This window comes from Perna viridis, chromosome 4 (genome assembly GCF_037379345.1).
Source record: "Perna viridis isolate PV_CMFRI_1.1 ecotype Kerala chromosome 4, ASM3737934v1, whole genome shotgun sequence".
Lineage (NCBI taxonomy): Eukaryota > Metazoa > Mollusca > Bivalvia > Mytilida > Mytilidae > Perna > Perna viridis.
The window spans coordinates 27322082-27350067 of NC_142448.1; the positions used below are offsets into that span (position 1 = coordinate 27322082).

Genomic DNA, 27986 nt, shown 5'->3' on the forward strand with positions numbered 1-27986 from the left:
TTTATACACTTACTTCAAATCTAGTTACCCCCAAAACGTAGCAGTTATTGTAAACAGTTTTTCCTAGATTAATCTACCATTTCTTTTCATTTGGATTGAGTTGTCACGTGATCGTCACTTTGCGACAGTCAAAATGGCGGATGTCTCGTGAGAGGAAAAAATAATATACACAGACATAAACTTTGGAATAATTCAGATAAATCTTGTCCTAAATGGTTTATACGAGTGATATAGCATATTTGAAGATGAACCACGATGAGAAAGAGTGGTTAACCAACTTTTTACATTCATTTCCACATTTTTCTTTCTCATTTAAGCTCACTAATTCAACTTTCAATCCAGATGATACAAAATATGTTGAGGTAAATGTTTACAAAGTACAAATTTTGACTTCACTCTATACTGTTTCATTTCAAAATGTCTTATTATCGTTGGTTAATAGACTAAGCAATTTTTCCTTACTGTTAGTTGCACACAATTTTGTTACTGGTCCATAGTTGCGAAATCTATGCGTGCCATTTCAAAAAAACAAAAAAAAACCTAACTTTTACCTGATTTAATGTTTTGTTGTGATGATTATCTGCGGATTTCTCCTAGAATATGGGATTGTATGAACAAAACTTGATGATAGGACTGATGCTTAATTTGAGACCGTTGTTACCTGTAACACTCCAGAAGAAATTCATAACACTTTTCATTTTGTCAGCCCAGAGACTTGTCACTCATAACAAAGTCTATATCATGTACAAAAATAATTGTGCATCCCCAGACATTATACTAGGTAAACTTAAAGCCTATAGGGTTCACACTTGACTTATGCATACTGGGCGAAAGAGAAATTATTCAGGATTTTAGGTATACAAGTCATATAATTAACAAATAGACAATGATCAAATTATGATGAAAATACTGAGGAAGTATGTGTTCTCAAGACTCTAAAATAGAAAAAAATGGTCAAAATGTACCTGTAAAAATCAATAATTACTTAATAGTTATCAATACTTGCCCCAAGGAAAATTTATGAAATTGGTAAACTTCTAACTGTTGATTTAGTATTTCAAACTCACTATTACGCAATAAAAATTATCTCATTTTTAACAAGGTTATTTTAATCTTTTAATTGGTAGAACCTTCAATAGGTTAAACAAACAGGAAGACACAATAATTAACTGTTAACTGAAATATTGTTTTTGAAAATTGAAACTTTGATATTTCTTTCTATAGACACAGGTACATTCAATTAGTCATCATTTGTTGTTATTCAAAGCACATTGATCAAAAATAGCCATTACCATTTTTCTCTTGATATTAAGTTGATATTAACAGGGTTCTCAATAAGGTGTGTACATGCGTCCTGGATGCAGGAAAAACTTGCTGGATGTTAAAACATTGTGCTTCAGCTGGACACATTTTCACAATATCAACTGCATTCTAATATTCGTAATTTATTTAAAAATTAATAAAACTATCCTAAAAATCGTGGAAAAGCTCTGTTTGTTCATCAGTTTTTAAACAACCGGAAGTTTACAAAGTTATTTACACATGATGTTCATCATATGATTTTTTTCACATAAAAAATTAAAAGTTATGAAATTTTTGACAAAAAATTGTGACAAATAATTTCAATATGAGTAAACCGAATTCTATTAGGAAGAACCAGATTTATTTCACTACGAAATCTGTTTAGATTTGGATTTTTGTTACTTGTACATTGTTGAACCTTTGTGACATCCCAATTGCATATTCAAAATGAGAAATACAGATCATTTCAAATAAATGTTGCAATTTTACTTTACATTTGGCAATTTTTACATTTAAACTGTAAAAAGTATTGAAGAACTTGATCTTTGGCATTGGGTCAGCCTAGGTGAAACTGAAAGATGATTATTTGTTTAAACACTGTAAGGAGATAAATATATTTAACTCTTTGCACACTCATTATCAACAATTAAGATTCTCTATAATTAGGTGTCACAGTGGGGGTCAGTCTATAAAACTAGACAGTATATTTAAAACTATGATAGATACAAAGAAACCTCCAATTGCTGAAATGATCCTTATGATAAGGCCTGCAAAAATCTGTATTGCATCAAAGACTCCTTGTTAGAGTTATTGTCCTTGAAAGGTGAAAAATGATGTTTCTTTCAGTTTTAGCCAATATCTTGAAAACTGCAATAGATAGAAAGAAACTTTCAATTGATGAAATGATCCTTACAATATGTCCTATGTAAGTCTTCTTTTGAGTCAAAATTGTCATGCAATTAGGAGCCTCTGGTATTAAAGCAAATTTTGTTAGAAAATAATGTATGTACAGATACAAATCTATTTAAATATTTTTTTTATTTCATATATATGTAGTGTCCTTGACTACATACATGTACATGTATATAAACAGCAGTATTGCAGCAGAAAAAATATAGAGGAGAGATTTTGTAAGGCAATTTTTTATTCATTTTAAATAAAATACATGTATGAGTATATTCTACTGTAATTTGGCTATTTATTGGTTCAAGCATCAATCAGAACTATTCAGCCTTTCCAGTTACACAAAAGAAAAACCTTGGAGGCACTAGAGGAAAAATCTGTCTGGAATTTGACCAATCTGATTCTAAAATTATAGTTTATTTGGTTGAAATTTTTACCATTCTGTTTTTCCTAGTGCCTCGCTTCATGCCACAATTCTTGACAGAGTTTATCGAGAAGAATATTCCTTTCTGTATCAGAGGTTTTTTTTAGTTTAGCAGAATCGGCTGAGTAGTTCCGATTGGTTCAAGCAAGTGTTTTTTTAGACTACTGGTATTATATAAATCTTGGTTCAAGTCCAAAAAAATATATTTTTGTGAGCTTTTCAGCATAACAATAAGTATGTGTATGACAAAAATAGTGTTAATAAATGAAATTATGGCTGAAATAATTTTATGTTCAACTGAAGAACACATTGGCCCATCAAAAGGAAGGAGAGGTGCTCCCATTCAATTTTAGACTATTAGGAGTACCTACACATGATATACGTTAGTAACCATGTTTTTTTTTATTGTTTACAGTCCATTGCATTTTGGGCTCTTCTACCTGTAGCTGTATGTGTACTGTTTATATTGATCAGCTGTTGTTGTACCTGTTTTCAATGTAAGAAAGAGAGACCACAGAAAAGAGTAAAATCATGCTGTCCTGGGGGTATTATTGGTGTCATTATAATAATTGCCATGTAAGTATATTGGTCAAGTACAATTTTGTTATAACCTCATTGTTGGGGAAGCACACTTGTCTCAATTTGTGAAAGGTTGTTGGTTCTATCTCTGGTCGAGTTTCACCGAAGACTTTAAATTAATCACTACATTTACATCAAACATACAGTACTTTATGATAATCATGTTTTACCAATTGTATTAATCCTGATACAGTTATTGGAGGTAAGTATAAACTGCATATAACACCACAAAAACAATGATAGGGTTTCCCACAACAGCTACAAAGGGGCAGAGGAAAGTTGGACTAAAGCAGTTCGCAGGAGGGGACTTTTTTGTTTGCAAGTTTCATTCCTTGAGTATTTTGCTTGTATAACTCTTTCCACAATTGTATCAGAATGTGTGTGTCTCTTTACAAGGCAGAAGGGCAGGAGGGAAAGGTGACAGGGTAGCCCACTCTTCTAAAATTGTCTAAGGGAAACCCTTAATGAACACCATCTATTTCAGGGCTGCTGCTGCTATTGGGTTATATGGTAATGAGAAAGCAAATGATGGTGTTGAAAATTTTAATTCAGCAGTTGAAGACATCAATGCCACCTTGTCAGATGCTCTTCAAACAGTAAGTATTTGTATCATTTGACTGCTTTCGGTATAGTGATAGAAGGTTCACCTTAAGGAGGTAGACTTAGGGTAAGGGACACAACTCTTAAAAATCATTGGCATGTTTGTATTCAGCATTTTACATCAATCTTAAGTAAGCATCTAATTAACTTGGATTAATTTTATTCTGCTTCAAATGGAAGCTTGAGAGGCTTTGGTGAAATTGAATATGATACAAACATATCACTGATTTCATGAGTTATATCCCTTGCCCTAAGATACCTCCTTTAGTGCATGTCTCTGTAAGAATCAGGGAAAATGGGAAAAATCGGAAACATGAATATCAAAAACCCATCAATCTGACAATAGTATTTAATCAAAGGATGATTTTTCAGTAATTTTTTGATAGGATGTTAGAAAAAAAATGAGATTTTTAAAAGCATTATCTGCCCTTGAAAGTTCATTTTCAATGCATTTCAATGAACTATAACTCAATGTACAAAAAATGAGATGTAAAATCTGAACATATATCTTTGATTCTTATAGTGCAAATAGTCAAATTACACTTTCTCAATGTTTTTTTTTAAGCCATGTTTCAACCACTGCCTAATTCTTAGAGATTGACATTTAAGTGTGGAAGGTCTTATGTTTGATTCCTATACTTAAGAGGTAGTCATTGCTATTCTACCAGTTGATGGCATAGATGATTATAGAGTGACATCTTGTGGAGTTGATCAGAATTATATGTAAGGGGAGCATATATATGCCTACCTGCAGAAGTTGCTTCTACAAGCAAGTACAATAAAAATCGAGCTCTAGCAAAACAGGGTCCATTCTATGATTTGTCATAAATTTTTTTGTCTTTAAATGGATTAAACTTTCTCTGCCCCTAATAACTGATTTAATGAGCTGTAGTTAGCTTCAATGTTAACGCTTCTCGAATAAACCTTCCCTATCGTAGCTTTATATAACTTGCTTCAAAATATTATTTTTTGATTTTCTGATTCACTTCATACTTACAGATTAACAGAATGCATGATATAGCCTCCAATTTGGCAGAGAAAGACATCGTAGATCTGCAGAATGCTCTAAATCAGCAAATCCTGAATGTAACAGTTAGGACTAGAATTGGAGATTATACAAAAGAAATGTTAGACCAATCAAAGAAAGCTAAAGCAGATATCAAGCAGTTAATATCTGTAACTCCTAATGAAAATCTAGATTTCATCTCAGATAATACCAAAAAAGGAGAGTTCATAAGGTGTGATTTTATCTTGTATTATGATCATAAAGGAAGTTGCAAAAAGATATAGTTCTGTGTGTTATTGTGAACACTCTGCATCAGCCATCTTAAAAAGATTGTATTCCAACTTGGTACTTTAAAAAAAAGTTTATGCATTTGTTTTACTTGATGGCTTTTATTTTTGTTCAATGAAATTGGAAAATCACTTACTGAGTGTGTATATTAATTACATAGTGCATCATTTAGCAATGTGTATCACTGTACAGTCCGCTCCTTATTGGAAATCATTTAGAAGTATAGATATTACAAGAGTGAATTTTCTTCAACGCATGTAGCCAGTTCACTATGTTTCTTTAAGGGTCACTCCAAATTTTACAAGCTATAAAGCTAATTTAGTTTAAATGAATATTATGCTATGTGAGAATAATTACAATTGGAACTTAGTCCACATCTGAGTAACATTAAAAAGTAACCATTGTAAATTAAGTTCTACTAAACTTTAATTTTATATGTTCCTAATTTTTTTTTTTTTCAGATGGACCTCAACAATTATTGTATTATCTGTAGCATTGTTTATTTTGGTTGTGTCTCTCTGTGGATGTTGTAAAAAGTCCAGATGTCTACTTGCAATGTAAGTTTTCTTTGTGTTTTTAGATAATGAGAAATAGCAGCATATCATCTAGTCATAACTAGTACACTTGGTACCCATCAGTCCTTGATAATCAATTAATTGATTATTTTAGCTTTGTTAATAATTCTATGTTTATTTACATTTACAATATAATGTTATGTTATGTTATTTTTGGTTTTTGATCCTCGGGAACAAAATACCCAATGTCGCTGGTTCATTTGAAGAACTTCTCTACTATTTCTGAATACTACATGATAATATAGTCCAAATGTAATTCCTCTTATATCAGTCAAAAACTCTTTTATAAATATGTTTCTGGCAATTATTCAGCTCAGTAATATTTTTCTGTCTGTGAATAATTAAGATTTAGTCTTCAGATCAACTGAAGATTGAGGAAATGTAGATATTAAGTAATAAATTTGTGTTAAGGGAATTTAGTTTTCACAGTAATGTGTCAAAAAGCATTAAATATGTTAAGCATGTTCCATTTAATACTTTTCAGTCAAAATCTCTGCATCTTATCATTAATATTTTTTGATTAATGAACAGGAAGTGAAAAGCGGTGATTTTAACCAAGTAAAATTGGCGGGAAAATTCAAATTGAGAAAAAAAATTGTCAAGTTTTGGAAAATCTTATGTTTACCAAGGAACTTATTTTCTTAAGCTGAAATTGGTGGTATTTGAGTATAATAACAGTGTAGGATAAAATAGTTCTAGAATGTAGATGCAAATTAAATACTGATTAGTAAAGTATAAACTATCTATAGTAAAATAGTATCCAACTCACCAACGTGTACATGTTAAATCCATTTCACCTTTCCCCAGAATATTTAAAGCTGACACAGTATTTGAGTTGGATACTGTTAAACTATTGACAGTTTATACTTTAGAAATCAGTAGTAATGATTGACATTCAGTTTATACATATTAGGGAAAAAAATAGTTCTAAATGATAAAAGAAATGCAAATTTATGTATACAATTGTATTTTACACCATGTAATGTTAAAAAAAATGTGCATGCTACTATTTTCACTAGAATATAAAAACCTCCAGTGCTAATAGCTTTTTGATTAACAAGAAATAATAAAGTAGTATGTTGTTTGTCTAATATCTTTTTATAAGAATTTCCTAAAAAGCCCCACTGATTTTCTAGCTGGAACTCTGGAAAGCTTTGTCAAGCCAGTATTCTCCCTTGTTATTAATCAACTGATATACATGTGTATTTTGACTTTAAAAAAGGAGCCTGATGCCACCTCCATTATTATTCCCTGGCAGATTTTACAGTGCTATACCCATTTTTTTTGTGTGTTACAATGTACTTTGTGGCGTAATCTGCACTATATTGATTGGAAAATGTATTGTGCTGTATACTTAGCAGTAGAAGAAAATTGCCACATCTTTCAAGTTGTACAATTTTCACAATTTCAAAAGTTTGGTCAAATTTTATGAAATGCTTAAATATTCTAAACATCTGCTTGACACGACCACCTTGCGTTCTGTTGTGGCGATAGGGAATATCATCAAAAGAATACAAAAAATAAAGTCTGAAGTTAGTCACTTTTAAAAATAAGTGGTTATGAAAAAAATGATCACTAAACTGCTTAAGAAACAATTTGTTGCAAAGGATTCCACTAATACAATGTCAAATTTTCCTTATTTTAAAGAAATTATTTTTAAAGGTACACATGTATATACATCTGAATTTTATATGCGAAAGAAATAAATGTGTTTCTTTTGTTGTTGAGTATACTATTCAAATTGATAAAAAAAAATGTATGTTATGGAAAAAATCTTACATATTTTTTATGGGCAAATTGGGTTTATTTGAGTATAATAACAGTATAGGAGCAAGTATTCTGCTGAAATAGTTTTATTGTCCCCAGCGATGAGTCACGAGGGGACATGGAAATGCTGGGATTAGTTTGTCCGTCCACCTACATTTTCCACACTTTATTATATTATGCTTTTACCAAATAAGTTTGTTTTTGGTATGTGGCTTTATTATAAAGAGTTACAGATTAAGTTCGACTTTGTATATGGTTGAATCATTTTTGTGGAGTTTAAGGCCCTTGGACTTAAAAAATTTCATTGAATTTACAGTTTTCCACACTTTTTTTTGTAATACTTATACCAATTGATTTTATATTTTGTATGTAGTCTAACTATGAGAAGTTACAGGTTATGTTCGACATACGTTATGGTTGATCGATTTTTATGGAAGTTATGGCCTTGGACTTTGAAAATTTCCGTGAATTTTAAGTTTTCCACATTTTTCTTTTTTCGCAGGGGACATTGGAATTCTGTTCTTTTATTGAAAATTAATTTTTTAGCAGGTTTAAAAGTTTGTGAAAAAGGTGGAATGAATATGTTTGAAGTTGGATACTGTTCAACTGTTGACCTACAGATCATATCTCTGAAATCAGTATTAAGAATAAACATTTAGTTTAAACATTAAAGAAAAACAGAACAATTCCAAAATGTATGGGAAATGCAAATATATTGCTATGGTAACTGCACTTTGATTTAGGTCAAAAATCTCCGAAACTACTGTAGATCACAAATGAACTTGGCGTGTTAAACATGGATAGGTGGAGAGTATGTGTACATCACAATGATTACCAATACATAACTACTGATATTCCTCATTTATGTGTATTTTTGTCATATACAAAAATAATTAGAACAGGTTATGATAACATATGTCCACATTCCAAGACTGGTGTGTACACAATATGCATTCCTTGTTTCCTCTGATTCTGCAGCCCTTCAATTGTAGTAGGATGATCAACCATTTTAGACATGAAGTTATTGACCTTTCATGATATGTTTTTATTGTAGGTGTATATCAGTTGGTTTTTTCACACTTTTCCTTACATGGCTTTTGAATGGTGTCTATCTTGGTGGTAGTGTGGTAAGTGGTCAACTATATTTGCCAACACTCCAGAGATTAAAGTTCATTATCATAATTTTAATTGTGCAATTGCTAAAGTACAAAATTCACATACTTTTATATAATGATTTGTTTCCTGAGTCAATATCTAGGACTGTATTTTTATTGTTATATAATTTGCATGTAACCTTGACACTAGCCAATATGTTTCTGTCTATGATATTTAATTTACTTATAAGTTAATAGATCATATTTGATAAATTAATAGATCACATTTTGAACCAACTTTATTTCATAAAAATCTAACAGCAAATACTGGTACTGAATTTTGTTATGCTAAAATTAAAATTATATTAGGTTTATAACAAGTACAACATATTAAAAAATGGAGACTACTCTGTTATAAAACACAGAAGAACGTTTTACTGAGTTTTAAAATTGTCTGTCTGTCTGTCCTCATGTCTACAAATTGAACAGTAACTCAAAACTGCTTTAATGTTGGATTTTGATAATGTTTTGATGCAATGCTTGTCATAGCTGTGAAACGTAGCTCTAACTATTTTTTTGTATTTTCTTAACGTTAATCGCGTTAAAAAAAAAAAGATGAAAAGCTACGATTTTGCAGCTATGTTTGTCATGGAAGGAATCTCTCTTTTGATTTTCATTGTTTTTTTTAAATTATTAAATTTTAATTTATAAAAAGAGGATGTGGGTGTATACTGTATTCTAATACAGCTATTTATGGATACATTTTGATGCATTTTTAGACAGACTTATAATTTAATTATGCCTTTGTTCAGTGTTCATTTCCATGCAGAAGATATTGTAATGATACACTGGAATGTGTCAGTGTGTTTTAAATTTGCTCATAGACATTCACAGATTTATTGCAAAATTTAATGGTCACACATAATTTTATGAAATATAGTTGTATTTGAAATACATTTAACACACACTTTGCTTGAACCTGGTACTATACATATGTAAGTGTATTGTATGACACTGTGAGATACATTTATTTCAATTTTGCTGGGATGTATTGCATGCAATTACTGGTAATGACCACATAAACCTTATTTACCTGTAAACAGTGAAGCACTGACTGAAGATTAAAATGTAACATAAGATGAGGGTTACTCATTTTATAAAAGAATAGAGATTTGAATTGGTCTAAAAGATAACAATAATAGTAGAGATTTGAATTGGTCTAAAAGATAACAATAATAGTAATAATTTTTAATGTATTTATTCTGTAGGCAAATGCAGATTTATGTGTAGATCCAGAAAACTTTATAGAAGATGTTGTTAGTAAACAGATAGAAAAAGGTACGGAACATAAATATTGTGTGGGTATGGAACCTAGATAGTGTGTGGGTATTCAACCTATATATTGTGTGGGTATGGAACCTAGATATTGTGTGGGACCTAGATATTGTGTTGGTATGGAACCTAGATAGTGTGTGGGTATTGAACCTAGATATTGTGTGGGTATGGAACCTAGATATTGTGTGGGACTTAGATATTGTGTTGGTATGGAACCTAGATAGTGTGTGGGTATTGAACCTAGATATTGTGCGGGTATGGAACCTAGATATTGTGTTGGTATTAATATAAATGCATCAACGACATGGTGGCTAAGTGGTTAATGTGCTGGACTTGTAAATACAAAGTCAACACCACTATGGGTTGGAGACCCACATGTGTCCAGGTTTCCAGGCACCTAGCTTAGGGGTTTCACTGATTTTTAATAGCTTGTAATTTTGGGCTTTCCTTCACACAGTCCTGGCAAATATGTAAGAAGCTCACATGAACCCAAAACGCTTGTAAATCTCGTTAATATTTAAAAGCTCTACAGAGCTTGTGTTAAATAAAGTTTACCTTTACCTTTTACCTGCATTCAAGGAAGTTTGATGTCCTGTTACTTTATAAAGCAATGTTGAATATGTTAATATGGTTATTATCTTCTGTTTTGAAATATATTATAATTACTGTGTTATTCCATGGTTACTATCAGTAAGAGTAATCAAGGGAACCAAGGTTATAGCGGTAATCAAAAGAATGTAATCCAGGGACAAAGACCAGACATGGAAAACAGACTCACACAACAAAGAACATAGAATAACTAAAATCATACATACAAAGTAACAAAAGCATATGAGCAACTCGGACTCCACTAAAAACTGGGAGCATGGATCAGGTGCACCAGTAGGGTAAGCGTCCTCTGCTTGTCTAGAAACACCCGCTGAGTTGCTAAAAAAAAGTCAAGTTCGGGGTAGACGAAAGAAGAGAGGAAAACTACGACACGTTGAACAAATCAGTTTTCATGGCGTGGATAGATACACCGTAACTATCCACAAGTTCATGATGACAGCCATAAAACTGTTGTAGTGATGACTTCAATCTTGTAGCAACATAACCCTGCTGCAGAAGCCTATTTGTTAGAATTCTAGCGCGATACAAAAAGTCTGTGTAGTTTTGGCAAGCTCTGCCGTAACGTATGAGTTGTGATATGAACACTAGTAGTAATGATATTTTTTGTGTTTTTTAAAAGTGCGTACATGGTTAGGCCATAATTTCTTGCAAATGCTTTCATGTCCCTACACTATTATTCACTTACTTATCTAAAATTTATTATCTTTAACTCTAACTGGTTGATAGATTTTATTGTCCAGTCAATAGTGAAAATTGAAACGAAAATATTTGCTTGAGCTGTCAGGACCTAAGAAATGCCTAGTAGTTTTCAAAAATTCACAAGACCTTAGATTGCTGGATTCAAAAGAAAGAATTAAGAGACTATGAGCTACTAATTATTAAAACAAAAGAGGACTCCTGAATAAATACCCCTTGCACCCAAGCATCTTTTAATTATTCCATTGTCATTTCAGTGAAAAAAAAGTTAATTTTGCTATGCTTTCACTTTTTCTAGATATCATCAAAACTTATATAGAATGTAAAGATGGGGATGCTGCAGGGAAATACTCACAGGTCAGTAATAAGTAAAGTCCCTTCTTTATATATGATACAGAAAACCTCTCAATAAAACCACTACTGACTGTACAATCAGACAGTTGCAATCAGTTAAATATTATCTTATGTTTCATTTTTATATGACCACGAAAAAGTTTTTTATTTGTCATTTACTGGTACCATGCTGTTATAGTAAAATGCAGGGAAACCTGTCTAAACCAAACCTATGTCAGAATGCTTTGTTCTGTTGAAACAGGTGTACAGTTTACACATATTCAAAATGGTTTAATGCATTTGAATTCAATTGCATGAAGGGTGTTTAGAAGGAGTCGTGTTTGGACAAAGGCTATTTTTTGTAGGGTTTGGTAGAGTTGATGAAAAGGGGGATAATACAGTAAAGGTCATGCTTAATCATTTTTCCTTCATAAGATTTCAATACACGAATTCCAACAGATATCATTTTACAATTAAAATGATTCTGATGCATCCCGCAGATATAAAGGAATATTTATTTTAATGGTTATTCATATTTCACAAACTTATCATATGAACATTTATTAGATTTATCAAATTAAGCCATAAAAAGCTTAAAAAAAATTGCACCATCTCATTTTTGTCTTTTTTTAATCTGATTTTAAAATTAAAAGATGATTTGCTGTTATCTTTCCAACATTCACTGAAATGTAATGCAACTATATATATGTATTTTTTTTCAGGACATATCAGATGCCCTGAATGCTATTACTCTGGCGAATAATACATTAGATAAGATTTGGAATATCAGCATTAGTCTGAGTATTTTACGAAAGGCAAGGCAAATTACTTCATATTCTATAAATAGTTTTAAAGTTTACACTGAAGTATTGTAAAGAAAAAAAGACTTAAAATGTTTTATTAACATTTTATGAATTGAATTATCTACTAACAGAATATCAAAGGAATTTTAAATATTTTTCATTTCGACAAGCTTTTCAATTTTTTCACAGTCTTAGAACTACTCTATTTACTATACATTGTTATGCATTTGATCTCAATATTTGTTTGATATATTCTTATTTAATTTCTAGGTTGGTAAGCCAATTGCAGCAGTACGAACTCAGTTGAATTACGGACATGGTAACTTGACAGCTTTAAGCAGTGTGTTTCAGTGTCAAAGAACCCATGACAATTATATGAAAATCAAAGACTCAGTCTGCAATACTATTCTGTAAGTCTTTTTTTCACTAAAGAGACAAGGATATTCTAATTTTGCCCATGGGAGATTAGCCATGTTCTGAAAACACTAACTGTTTGGGATATCACAAAAAATGTTTTGTCTTTTATTTAAATAAATAAATAGGAAATCTCAGACACCCTTGGTTAAGAATTCAATCTTCTATAACTTGGCTGAGCTTCGATATAAGAACTTGAAATCTTACCCCTGGTTGTCTGAGATTTTTCTGTCTTGTACTCTTAGTAGTGTGAGATTCTTATTATCTCCACAATTCAAACTTTTACCTATGTTACAGTTTCAGGAAAGTAAGTTTTACATTTTGCAAATGGTCAATAACAGCTTTTTAGGTGAATCTAGTGTTAAATTTTTAAATCTGTCACCTGGTTTTATTTTGCAATAAGTAAATACCATAATTTTTTTATGGAGTGCTAATTGAAATCACTACAAGTAAAATTTGAGAAATTGGCATTGTCATTTTTTGGGTGATTTGTAATTGTATCTATTCACAACTATTGCTACAAGATTGAAGTCATCACTACAGAAGTTTTATGGTTGTCATCATGAACTCGTGGATTGTTATGGTGTATCCATCTGCACCATGAAAACTGATTTATTCAACGGGTCATAGTTTTCCTTTCCTCATTTGTCTAACCCGGACTTGACTTTTTATGAGCAACTCGGCGGGTGTTTCTAGAATAGCAGAGCATGCTTACCCTACTGGTGCACCTGGTCCATGCTCCCAGTTTTTAATGGAGTCCAAGTTGCTCATTTGCTTTTGTTACTTTGTATGTATGATTTTAGTTACTTAATGTTCTTTCTTGTGTATGTCTGTTTTCCATGTCTTGCCTTTGTCCCTGGATTACATTCTTTTAGATTACCGTTATAACCTTGGTTCCCTTGATTACTCTTTTCCATCATATTGATATTTTCTTGACAGTTTTTAAAAAAAAAATGAAATATAATCTTTTAATAAGTACTTTTTATACTTAATACATATTCATTTTAATGAGAAGCTCCCAAGAGTCTGGAAATTGGTTAGGCATAATGTTGATTTTGTCCGTAGGGGAGTTGTAATGGCAGAAATATAGATATGTTTTATGCATACTGGTACCCAATATAAACATCAACAAATGATATTTTCAATTCCATCTTCTGCTTCACAGAATTGTGATTCAGCAGTTTCCCTTATTATATCTATTTTCAGATCTTTAACACTCATTAAGAAATTAACTTTGACTCACTGTTGAGTTCAGGCTTCACATTTCTTTAAAAGTGAAGATTTGAAGCAATGTCCTTTGGTTTCTAAATGACATCATAAGTTACATATAACAAGTATGACCTAGCAACTCTCATACTATAATTTAGAATTACGGTAACTTCTATTTCTCCATGACTTTTTAGGTTTTACCTTTATCATGTTACCTGGTACTTTCTATTTTTAATGCCATTTCAGTTTCAAAGAAAATGTTTCGTATCTTATTGAGTCCATAACAGGGAGTTGTTACCATGTTCACAATATGAATATATTAGGATTGGGAGTTTTTCAGATTTTTACTGTCTATTCAGTTGTTAAATAGAGTTTCATTCATGTATGTGTATTTTTCTGCAATTATGTAGAAGAACTTTTATTATCCATATGGATGGGCCCATGAGGGCATGATACATTACATATAGTAAAATTATAACATCATATTACATTGAATTTACATTTTAAGCACACAACAAAGCTCCACAATGACTGATCTTCCACATAGTACATTATAGTATGTAGTTGTGGGATATCAGGTACAACAGAGATGAGGCAGGAAAAAAATGTTACAACCACTGCTAGCTATCTATATTCATTTTTTAAAATAGCCAAACGAACATTGCTATTATATTAGAGTTGCAAAGCCAGGGCTTCAAGGTTCAAATTGTTATATCCTTGTGTCCAGAGCAGAAGGAGCAGCTTTTTGGTTGATCCAGCTGCTGGGGACACCAAAGGGCGATGATTTATATAACAAATAGGAACTTTGCCCAATTCAAAAAGATTAAAATTATGAGTTCATTGGATGACCACATCTGTATAATTTCTAGTTGAGGGCTGTACTATTTAGCTAGTTGATATATATATATCTCAGAATGTGACGACTCTATTCGCTACACTGCTCCATCGGATCAAATTGATACAGGGAAGATAACGTAAACTTATAGAAGGGTCTGAAGAATTCCCGATGTAAGAACTGTCAAATTTGCGATCCAAATTTTTAGTTGTTCCCTCCGCGGGACTCGAACTTGTACCGCTGTGACATCTATTGCAACACCGCCTGCACCAAGTCCAGCGCCCTAGACCACTCGACCAGCTAGGCTATATAAAATATAGCTTTAGCTGGCCGGGTCATTTCTCCTCGTAAGATTAATCTAGGGCTCTAACTTAGAACTACGATTGATTGTACCTACTCAGTGTATTGCCATTCAGTCACTGTATGTAGGATCTTACAATATTTCAGTCTTCTTCTGTTCAGATATTAGTCAGATTTTAGCTGTCATAGTTGTGATGTTATTTTCTAAAGGGTAAAATATGAGGCTTCAGAAAAAGTCATCAGTATAATTAGATTGTACATGCAGTGACTGAATGGAATATTCAGTAGGTCTTATTTAATTATATTATTAAGAAAGGTACATAAAGGCTGTCATCCTTTTTAATGACACACAAAACATGCAGGCAAAAAGGTGTGAAATTATTTTATTATACAAATAAAAATCCTGGCAGGTGGATCTACTGAATATCTTTTTGTAGATGTAATGCAGATTAAATATAACAGGATTATAAGGTGGCAGTCAAAGCAATAATGTATTTAGCACTAGTTTTGTAAATAAAGGCAGAAAAATCAATATGGATAGCACAGTTTTCTGTCTAATTGATGCAATAGTTGTTGGATATATGCCTAATTATTTGACCTGCATTTTTACCTGTCTCAGCAACATTGTAAGCAGGTCAAGTAGCTGTTCCAGTCAGGTTAATAGTCAATGTAGAATACATAATTTGTATAATCTGTAACTCAAAAAGTATTCAAACTATGCACAGTGTTTATACATACATTGAAGATGTGCATGTCATATTTTGCAAAAATTGACAAAAATTGATAGTAATACAGGCCGAAACTTCTTGTCAGTCTGTTACTGAAGCCTTGTAAGCACCTTAATTGGATAACTGTATCGAATAAATCATACTCAAATTATTATTAGAGCTGTTATCTGTAATCTCAAATGAGTTCCTTTAGGTTCTGCTGAGGAATTTCTGAAAATTCAACAAAATACAACTTAGCCTTTTTCATACTGCTTGTAGGTCTAGTACATCCAATACACATATAATTACACAGATCTTTGTTCTTAAAGGTAATGCAGTGTGGGTATCTAATTCTGAATTCAGATGTATTGCACTTTGAAAGAAGCTCTCCCTCATTGTTAAGCATGTGTAAAGTATGGTTGTCAACATCACAGACAATGACATTGTCAGAAGAAGTTCTAGTCATGTCTGCAGGTGTGAATTTGATGTTTTTATCATAAGAATGTCCTAAGTAAATGCTTAGAACTTCACCATGTGGACTCATCACTATAATTTTCCCATTGTTGTCACTGGATAAAACATCTCTAATAAAAATATTTCCATTTGTCACACTGGCTGTAGGCCTTGGTACACAGAAAAGTCTTTTACCATGTTTTTCAAACTCCCATTCTGCCTGTTGGTTACCTTCAATGTCCATCACTATGACAACTCTTCTTCCTTGAACAGGAAATAAATCTCCAGGACTTCTGGCTCCTATAATGACCTTGTTGTCGAGACTGACATGAACAGCTATGATGAGAAGGGATCCAGCATTGTATATTGATTCTCTGATATCACCTGTTGTTCCATTTACTAATTTCAATTTTGGTGTTCTATCTGCAAGCAATATGTTGTTACTGTTTGGTACTGTTTCAATGTCGAGAATTGAATAAATTGATTTTGAAATTAATGTCTGAAGGCAATTGGTATTTTGTTGTGGGAAAACTTTCAGCAAAGTGTGCATGTAATTATTGACAGTAGAATCAGTGATCCAAAGTGAGCCATCAGAACAAGCAGCTAAGTAATGGCAACATTCAGTGGTGTATTCTTTCTTCACAGTTAGTTGTATGTTTTTCTTATTGATATATTGTTCTGTTGTCTCTCTTAGTGATCCAAGGATGTTTTCAGGTAAATTGTCATATTTTGATTCGAACATCAGCATTGAAGGATGACTAGAGATACTACATGAAGCAATCCTACATTTTACGTTTTTCAAGAGGCAAGGAATAGAGGTAAAGAACTCTGAAGCATCTCTGGTATTTTTAAGAGATTTTGTTTCTGTCTTTTTTTTGGCAAGATCTTTTCTTTTTTGGGAAATGTTTGTACATTCTTCTTTTATGGATTTATTGATCGTGTCCATTCTAAGCCTCACATCTTCAACAAGTCTATCAAAATGTATGTCTATATCATTTTTATAAACATTCCTTTTAGTTTCAATTGTTTCTAGTATACTTGAATATTTTCCAGTTTCCTTTTCTTGTGTGAAGTTAGTATGCTGTTCATGTTGGACCAATTCTTCTTCCTGAACTTCTAAGTAGCTAACAGCATCATTCAGTTCTTTTAACATTTTCTCATGCAATGCTTTGATTTCAGTCGGTGTATGTCCAACATGGTCTTTCACAATGCAGCTAGGGCAAACAAAATACTCACAATTGGTGCAATAAAGACAGCAGAATTGTTCAGTATGGATTGTACATGGAATGTTCATTAAATCCAGATCAGTATTGATAACTCCCATCTGGCCAGTATTCTTTATATCAATCACTTTATGGGATTTGGCATTCTTAAATTTAGGATGAACTTTCTCACAACATTTAGTACAGATTAGAATATCACAGTCCAGGCACTTAAATTGTAACTTTGGCTCTGTCTCACATAACTGACACATAACACTCTCCTGGGCTTTTGTAAGAGATTTCGATAGTGCCATTTTGAATGAATAGTCTGTGCTTCATGTGAATGTAATGTGATATATATTATAACAAATGTCATAAATTTTTTGATTGCTTCCTTCCCTGTGATCTAGGAAAAAATACATTGAATTGAAGTGTTCTCTGTTAAGCCAGAGGAAATGATATTACATGTAGTTTGAAATTCATTTTAGGGAAAAAAAAATGCTGCTTATTTTGAAATGTAGGAACTGTCCTTACTGTTTGTACAAAAAAGACATATCACATTTGAATGAAATCCTATTACTTGTAATTGTAAGAACAGTTACATATGATTATCATGTTGTTCTGATACAGTATTATAGTTCTTACTTGTCTTGTATACTGTGATGTAATTTCTGTATTTTGTAAATGGAGAAGTTCTTTTACTTGTGTCTTATTCTTTTACCATGCTTTCTTTGACAGTAATATAACAAGTAACTGTATATTATAAATATAGGATTCACAGCACTATCTGCGTTATTCTTAGACCGCCATATAAGGCAGAGTTTCCTACTATTGTAATATTAGTTGGGGAATGAAATGGGATCAGATGTGGAATAAATATATGTAGTTATCAATTCATTACACATGAATAGATGAGCATGCAAGGCCTTGCTATGGGTTAGCTAGAGGATGTTGTTAATTAATTAGTCCATCAATTCCTAACTTAGATAAGTATGAAGTTTGTGCAATGACTAATTACAAGTTTAGGAAAATGATAGTTTCAGTAAGCACATCTATTACTGGGTAAATGCCTTTATAAATTCCTAGGCAACAAATAATTATAGTTTCTCAGTCTTTCTGTTTGATTTTTGTACTTCTCAGGTTTAAAAAGGTATCTTTTTCAGTTTTTTAGTTTTTTTTTCTATGACAAACTACATGTATATAATACTTTAATCTTTGCCATTTGAAGGTTCTGATAGGTCATCAGTGCTGTGTTTTGGGTTTTCAGTTTTCTGTGTATTGAGGAGAACACAGTTCTAGTTGTACAGTGCATATTCAATGTACTCCCTCTTTTTCAGATTCAACATGTGCATATTACTGGCAGCATTTATGATATTGTCATTAATGTTGTCATGGTTACAGTGCATTCTTCCCAAAATGTGGCACATTAGTGGCAAGAGGTGAGATATAGAACTTTAAACTCATTAATGTTGCCAACAAGAAACCAAATTGTTTGTACAGCTTAGGAAAAGCTATTGATAAAATTAATCCCAGTTTTTTATTTTGGTAAAAATTGATTTTTGATTCCAAGCAAACTTTACCCTCTGGAGAAAAGTGTTAACTTCAAGACATCTCTATATATCTTTACGATTTAGCTCTTCTGTACTAGTAGGTCAGAATCACTGGTAAAAATTTCTAATCTTATTTTTATTTTGCAAATTTAGAATGCACTTACAATGAAATACAGGTATATTTATGAATATAGACCATCACATTTTTTATTTTCTTTAGTGTTATAGTTATTTTTCTTTAGTTTGTGAATTTATGAAGAGTGTAAAAATCCTAAAATTGAATAAAAGTACCCTATGTATATTGTAGGAGAGGCAGTGGATACAGACCAGTGGATGATACAGATCCATTTGTGCCAAGACCTCCTCCTTACCAGGACTATGGATCATTGTATGGGATAGGATCCACCTCAGGACCCTCAAGGTAATATACTAGTTACTTTCTATTGGCATATAGTGAAATCATGTTTCTTGGCTAAATAAGATGGTTACACCTGTCTGTCACATTGTTTTTAGAATAGATGGACTGAACTGACGACTAGTATGTATATCTTCTGGCCTATTTGATATTACAACATTTATTTGTAAAACAGTTCCTGTAGGTAGTACTAGAATATAGAAAAAAAAGGTGAGACACTGAACAAAACGTGATATGTGTACATATGTAGCATTTTGTACTTCCTTAAAAGACTTTAAAAAAATTAATGATTGGTAACATAGTTGAAATTTCAAGTGCTAAAATATGCATGTATAATAAAATGAACAAAGCACATCAAAATTTGTACTTAATGCTGGATAAAACTTGACCAATATTCACTCAGACTGTTATCGATATGGTTATTAAGCATGCAATATGTTTTTTTTTTCGTGTATTATTTACTTTATATTGAATCTTTCATCATAGAGAAAGTATTGGCTCTAATCAGATCTTTATTATACCCCCAACAAATAAAGTTTTGAGGGGGTTTATAGGAATTATCCTGTCTGTCCGCCTGTCAGTCTGTCAGTCAGTCTGTCTTTCCATCTGTCCACATTTCTTGTAAGCACACCTACTCCTAAACGGCTCAAGGGATTTTGATGAAATTTTATAGGAAAATTGGATATGGTATGTAGATGTGCATGAAGGAATATAATTTCCATACTGTCTGAGGACTTTAAAGGGAGATAATCCAAATTAAGGGTTATACACAGTCAGAATCAATTCTTCCCAGTAATTTGAAATGAAATATACAACTACATGTATAAAAAAGTGACCAGAAGTACCCAGGTATGAATCACACCAAGAGGAACATAGTGGTTTTTTTATGGTATTTTGTGGGTTTGCCTTAAGTGCATCAGACAGCTACATTATTGTAGTTAGATTCTTACTAAATTTTACTCACAATGTTATGGGCGCCCCTGTTGGAACAGAACATGCTTACCCTTCTTGCGCACCTAATGTCATTCTCATTTTTTTATAGAAGATTTTATTGCAAGTGCTATAGTTTTGTTTGTTGTCCTGTTTTCCATATCTTAAATTTTTTATAATCACTGTAATTTATTCTGTTTGCTACATTTTGTATGTAGATCATCTCTGTTTCCCAAACTAATCGCATACTAATTCATTATAGAATACAATTCAATATCATATTATTATTTCCAAATTATGAGCCCTCAAAAGAGCATAAACAAATACATTAACTACTGTATATGCAGTATAATTAACCATGTATGAAACAAAATAATTAAGCAAATTATATAGTAACAACAATGATACTAAAATGGTCATCCAAAAATGGTTATTGGATAAAACACCTTTTCTTTTTCCAAAAATTTATGTTTTTTTTAATATTAGTTATAGAAGTTCGCTATTTGGGCTCCCCTCTTATACCTTATTATTTATTGCAGACTTTTTGCTGGATAAATATTACCCTTGAAATTCTTCTGAACTTATAACAACTAGAATACCGAATTATTTATCCTAAGAGGTACTTTTTATTTGAACAAACTTGCAAGTTTGATAAACATTGTATATGAGAGATGATTTTCTTAAATATTCATGCAACATTTATAGCTAAACAAAGCTTATAATGTTGTTTAAAATACCTCTTTTTTTATCAATTAAATCATTAATTTGAATAGACAACTTCTACATTCAATTCCATTCTGGAAAAGTTATTCATTTGTATTGAGGCCAGCTGCGATTAATAGGCTTAAGCAGTGGAGCCAAAGGAAAAGAAACTTGAAATGATTACTAAAATGCATTTTGAAGTGATGCACTACTTAGTAACATTTCAGATATTTTTATTGGGAGACGCATTTCCACTTAACTATTACTGGTCATATATATCTTTCAAATCCAAATCCTCTTTGTCTAATATATATTTCAAAGAGCCATACAAAGGTCTCTTCTTATTTATGTCTAATTCAGTATGTTCATAAATATTTTCATAGTTTGTCTTTGTGTATTTTAGGCCTCAGCCACTGCTCTATATGAGCGAGTTTACATTAAGGTCAACACAGCACCAGATACTATACCAGGCTTTCATTAACACATTCTTTATTTCTTATAGTAAATCAATATAATTTATCAAGCTGTTGCTTAACTTAATATATCTATAAATAGTGTGACTTGTATGGAGTTGTAAACAAGGATTTTCATCTCTTTACGTAATAGCTATTTGCTTAAAGTACATATTTTTCTTGCTGAAAATTTTTTTTGGTTTTATTTATTTACATACAGCTGTCTCTTACAATGGAATTTCTTTTAATGAATTATTTGTACTGGTAGACCTTTCACCTTTTTTTTCTGAGTATCATTTTTTGATTGTGTCATTTGTGTATAACACATGTTTGCAGCTGATTATTTTGGTCTTAGATTAGATTAACATTTGAACAAAGCAACATCTTTAATGGAGAGAAATTTGTAGATGTTTTGACCAATTCAAAGAGGTGTATCTTGTTTCATTAAAAATCCAGTCAACATCATAGTGATTCTCTATGAAGTACAACAATAAAACCTTGACATGAAGTATTTTAAGGACTTGGATGCAGATGAACTTTTCACTAGGCTCATCTTGATTGGGTCTATGTAACACATACTTAATTTCATGAAGACAAGTTCTGCTTTGACCCATATACTATTAAACTAACTAAAACTGCTTTTAACTAATTTAGGAATTGGGCCATTAGCTTTTTCCAAGGAATAAAATTTTATTGACAATTTTAATAAGCTTTCTTTCAAGGCTGATTTATTAATCATGAATATGACAGTAAGTAGATACAGTTTACATATGAAAATTAAATCTGGAAAAGATATGTTAGTTTACAGTACAACTACATTTTATTTTATGATATTACATGGTACTTTAATGGGATTGTGTTTCTGTGGTCCTTGTAATGAGTACATACATCATCTTTTGTGTGAAGAGTAGAGTGTTATTTACTGCAGTTCTGTTACATATATAAGAAAAAAAAATTATTTATTTGATGGTACCAATGGGAGTACAGCGGAATGTTTGGTCTCTGAGAAAAAAAGACTTAATTTGCATAAGTGGAGGATCACTAGATTCATTACCCCTCTGAATGTGTTATTTGAGAATTCCCTTTATTTCAAATATGCAAAATTTCATATGAAAAACAATAAGTTCTTTTTTACAATATTTAATACAGTGCTTCATTCTCATTTTATTATGCAAATTCAATGGAGATCAAATGCATTTAACACATTCATTATTAATAATAATTATAATGCCATTTGAATTAAATTTATGAGCACTATCCATAGTGCATTTAGGTTTTCAATTATGTACCTGAAACATGCATTGATGTTTTCTGTTGTGTGACTAATGAGGATTATAAGTCAATATTGTTCATTCTTATATTTTTAGCTCAGTATTGATTTTGATTACAGATACTGAGTTTTTTCTACAATGTATTGTGTATGCATATTGAAATGCTAATAATTCACATTTTAATTCCGGGTTCAAATGAGCTTTTGTGTTGTTAAAAATATATGTGGTTTAAGATAAGAATTGTCCATATCTGTTTACTAGTTCCAGCTATCTTTTTTTTTTTTATTATTTTAGCAGTGGTGGTGCTATCAACATGATGGGAGGACCTCCTTTGGATTCACCTCCTCCAGCGGTAAGTTATTGAGATAGCTAGTACAATCAACAGTACCTTCAGAACATTTCATTATAAAGTACATAAAACTACTAATTCTATGTCTGATATTTTCGGTAATGACAATCTCCTCTGCAGATCTAATAACCACAGCCTAATTTACTACATATCACTTGGCTAGCTTAGTAACTCTGCTAGCCAGGAAATGAACATTTTCACAATGAGTGATAATAAATTTGTGGAGCTGTTTCTAATGTACTGTGTAATTGCTAATTACTAATTACTGTAGGAGAAAACCAAATGGAGATAATTTAACGTTAGTTTACATTAAAGATTGAGTTTTGTACTGATTTTGATTGAGTTGTAAAAGCTTTGTAATAGCCAATATACATGTACAATTGTCGTAAATCATTTTGGTATAAACCTTTATTTGAACCTGAATCTCTGTTTCAACTGTACTATTAAAAGTGTACAAGCTTCACAGAAAGAATGGCTGTGTATTTTGGCAAAGTGAGAAATTTGTTGATGAACTTACATTAAAATCATTGTTTTAATTTATGAGTAAAGACAAACTAAGGTTGAATTTTCTTTTTAATTTTTTTCTTTTTCTGTTTAAAATGATCTGGTCTTCTTTTCCATGGAGATATGTGTATTGATTTGCTATATAGGATTTCAAAGTGAGCATGCTTGAGTCTGTATACAAATATGATGAATTTGACTAAGTAATTTGTCCTCAAATTGTGGTAAACAAGACCTACTGAATGATAGCCATTAATTAATCATAGTACTACATGTATTACAGTACTGATTTATTAGGGTAAGACTGTAAATGTAATAAGCTTTGGTGATTAAAATCACAAATTTCTGTAAGTGTAAAAATGAATTGTAAGTGATAACATTACAATGCGATTTTATATTATTGTGTCATTACTTATGATCAATTTAACACACAATTGTTCTTTATAAAAAAACAAAACTATTTTCTGTACTTACAGCATTTTTTACTGCAAACATATTAACAAAACCCAACCAAATTTGATTTTCATGTCTATACATGTATATTGAATAATATTGTGTCTTGAGAATCAAATGATTATGACTTACACATTATACCTCCCGCTAAAAGCAGGTGGTACCGGTATATGCTTTATCTGTCCATTCATCCTCACCTTTTTGGATCCACTTTTCTTTGCAACTTCTTATCACAGCCAGTTGATATAAGCTTATTATAGATATGCCATATTGTGAAATTCAATTTCAGACTAAGCAAAAATAGATTTCTGTTTGACAACCTTGTTTTTATTTTTTTTTCAGTATTCAGTAAGAGGTTTTGGACAACACTACAGAACTTCCAGTGATAGTGAATCTGAACACTGATTGGAATGAAAAGGAATGTGATGGTTATCAATGCAATGAGATTGACACTGGTTTATGCAATTCAAAGAAGGCAGTCACAGTTGTAGTGAAATAGTCTTAGTTTTACAGTTTACTATTAACCAACTTATTTTACAAGTGATTATTTTTGCTTATTTTGTGATCAAGGGAAAATTATAGAAAAAAATATTGCTGTGAATAATTTAGTCATTTAAAAATTAAATTGATATCCAGAAATGTGGAAAAAGTATTCCTGAAAATAAGTTGGTTTAGAGTAAGCTTTGTTGAAGTTTAACTATGAAGGCATTTTCTGTTTAGTTCTGTCTAAGCTTGACTTTCCTTTGCTTTGAAGTTAAAATTAGCTTTTAAAGAAAATATTTTATAATATTTTTTTTGTATTTTACATTTTTTTTCCAGTTTAACTGATTTTTTTGTTTGGTATTTCAAATTAAGTTTGTATTTATGCTTTTCGGTCTATTTTACATGGTGAACTTTCTCTTTTATCTCTGATGAAAATTTCAGAATAATCCAGTCACAATACGAAACAAGCACTATATTGCTGTTTGGGTCCAGTATTTTTTTTGTGTTTATTAATTGAATTCATAATATAATCAATATGAATTCTGCATTTAAAACTGAATATTTTTTATGCAATTGAAAGGGAATAAAACCAAATAGTGAGAGGTAGCACTCATTTGTAGAACTATTTTTTAAAGTACTATTGATTTTATGATCTCTTGGGTACAATTTTTTAAGGGCTTTCAGTTTTTGTGTAAGAGTTTTGTATGTGATGTTTTCTGAGAATTTTTCGAGCACTTGTTTTTTTGAAGTATTACTAATTCATCTACATTTAAAGTGCATAATGTCCATGTACTCTGTAATTATCTGTTCACATTTGTACAATGTCAATTCATTTGTATATAGAGTTATTGTATTGATAATGTACAGCTAATTTGCTCAAAGGTTGTATGTAAATAATAATAATTTGATTTTGATGCTTGAAGTTGCAATGATTTGGCAAATATTATCTGTAATACTCATGAAGTGGTTGTTATAAACATTAATATATAAAAATTGCACATTTTCATTTAAAATCTGCGATTTGGGAAATTGTTGCAATGATTTTAGTATTGAACTAACAAATGTAAATTGATTGCTATCACAAAAAATTTTAAAAGACCATTATTGTAGTTATAACTGTATATTTGTGGCTATTGGAGAATTTTTAATGCTTTTCTGAACAAAAAGAAAAATCACAATAATGTATGTGATTGTTTCCAGTCTGCCTAGGGGAGACTATCCAATCCCAATACAGTGTATTTCATTTATCAACATATTAATTTTTTATCTACTATATTAGGATGAGTGGTTAATTATAGGTAATGTTAACATAGGAAAAGTAAAATAGAGCTGGACTTGCCATGTAATGTTTTATTTTGAATGAATTTTTATTGTGTTCAAGGTAATATTTTCTTGTGGAAGCAGGTACTTCAGCAAGTCAAATTAGATTTTTTTTAAAGTAAATCTTTTTTTTAATACAGTAATGACAAGTTTTGATAATTGTTTTTTTTTATTTGATATCAATGTGTCTTGAAACATTATACTTGATGTAGTATAACACATTCATTCATGATATATATATTTAATTGAATTGTTTTTTTTTCTTTTTGTGTGATTCAGCATTAATCTACAGCTATTAAATGTTATTGCTGTTAACCAACTCATTTTCATGAGCAATTTAATTTTGCTAATATCAGGGGAAAAAAGACATGAAAAAAGTTGACATGAACAAGTGTCTTTAGTATACACTACATCTCCAAGAGAGTTTTAGGAGCAAATATCTGCTAAATTAGATTGACATCCTAAATTGTAAAAAAAGTATCCATGAAAATAAATGGTTAACAGTAAGTTTTTCAGAAGCTGCATTAAATACACTTACTAAAGCATGCTTAAAAAGTTTGCTTCCTTAATAGAAACATGTGAGTAGAGCTTAATTTATTAATCTATTTTGATATTTCTATTAATAATCTTGGAATATAAAGTTAATCTTGTACATATACTGTAATATTTTATAAAGTCTTTTATAACACTAGAAGTCTTCCTTTTGTATGAAATATTAGGGCTTTAATGAGAGAGTTATGAATGATATAGTATTAGAAAAACCTGCCTGAATACTTGTTTTCTAAGGTCACATTTAGGTTGAATACAGAGATGTAGATTGAAAAGTGACTTGTTAAAATTGTAATTCCAATTATATTCCTCCATATTCATTTTATAGTTCCAGTGAAACTTATCAGTGCTGAAGATTTTGTTGAGTTTTAGTCAGTATTTGGCTTGCTCAAGGTCAAAAGGTCACAATGTATAAACTGAATGCTGGTTATACATGATATACTAACCCTGTTAAACATTGACGTGGGGTAAAATTATCATATGATATTTTAACCCCAGGGTCAATATATTGTATGAAATATTGTTCCCCGAGGGTTATTCTAACCCCCTTTATGGTATTGTAACCCTTAAAGGGAGGTTAATTTATCAAATACTGTATGACATTGGTACATTAGAACTCCTGAACATGTTTGGATCCTGCTAAAACAAGGCCTTTATAATTTGGAAACCAATGTATACTGTTATTTTTATGCAGCCCAGTTTTAAGTACATATAAACTGTAACAGTATCATGAACAATACATAATTTTCTTCCAGAATGTACATCAGCTTACAAAGGATTCACTGCAGTTATTTAATGTAAGTGCTAGTTAATTTGTACATGTTTTATTTTGATTTGTTTACTGGTATATTTTAAGAAATATGCTTATGATGTTTGTATGCGTTGTGAAACAAGATTAGTTTACTGGTATTTCTTTGTTTATTTATAGAAATGATACTTTTTAACACATGAATCCAGCATTATAATTGTAATCTTTTTTTTCTCTCTCTTATAAATGCATGATTATAAATTAAAGACTAATTTTTGCCTGCTATATACTGTTTTTGTTAATGTTTTAATAATGAAATCCTTGCAAGATTGTCTCAGCTTATTAATTGTCCCACCTATAGACCATTTGATTCCCCCACCAAAGAAAATTGAGGGTCAGTTGGTTCATCTGTAAATCCATTATAATTCAAGTTAGTGTCATGGGTGCCTGTATTATATTTCTCCCTTAAAATTTCAATAAATTGTTTTCAGAATTTTTTTGTATGTCCACAAATGTAAGATCAGTAAGTAGGAAATTTTTTTTTTTGGTAGTCTGTTTAAGGAGGTAGACCTAGGGTAAGGGGCATAATTCTTGAAATAAGTTATATGTTTGTATCAAATTCAATTTCACTAAAGCCTCTCAAGCTTTCTTTTGAAGCAGAATAAAATCAGTCAAAGTATCTTAGATGTTTATATGAGATTGATGTAAAATGCTGAATACAAACATTGCAATGATTTTTAAGGGTTGTGTCCCTTACCCTAGGTCTACCTCCTTAAATTAGTGGTACAATACAGAAATAATGTAAAGACATTTCTGTGAGTGAAAACCC

The 27986-nt window shown here is 31.1% G+C and overlaps 2 protein-coding genes across 6 annotated transcripts; one reads left to right on the top strand and one right to left on the bottom strand.

Moving 5' to 3' along the window:
• The first annotated feature begins 101 nt into the window (after nt 1–101).
• Nucleotides 102–27488, top strand: LOC148619559 (protein tweety homolog 2-like). 5 transcript variants are annotated; one of them, XM_088579610.1, is made up of 15 exons: nt 102–362; nt 3045–3205; nt 3693–3804; nt 4808–5046; nt 5564–5659; nt 8499–8571; nt 9807–9876; nt 11477–11535; nt 12234–12326; nt 12585–12724; nt 18772–18873; nt 19292–19405; nt 21435–21473; nt 23052–23106; nt 24400–27488. In XM_088579610.1, the coding sequence occupies exons 1-15, from the start codon at nt 213–215 to the stop codon at nt 24460–24462; spliced, it is 1566 nt and encodes a 521-aa protein (XP_088435736.1). In that variant the 5' UTR covers nt 102–212; the 3' UTR covers nt 24463–27488. The 5 variants fall into 5 exon arrangements, with proteins under 5 accessions (XP_088435736.1, XP_088435735.1, XP_088435737.1 ...); XM_088579609.1 differs by having other exon boundaries at nt 103–362; nt 23049–23106; XM_088579611.1 differs by lacking the exon at nt 21435–21473 and having other exon boundaries at nt 103–362; nt 23049–23106.
• Nucleotides 15851–17774, bottom strand: LOC148619560 (uncharacterized). The gene has a single exon (XM_088579607.1). It carries the CDS (start codon nt 17746–17748, stop codon nt 15976–15978), a length of 1773 nt encoding a protein of 590 aa, XP_088435733.1. The 5' UTR covers nt 17749–17774; the 3' UTR covers nt 15851–15975.
• Nucleotides 27489–27986: the final 498 nt, after the last annotated feature.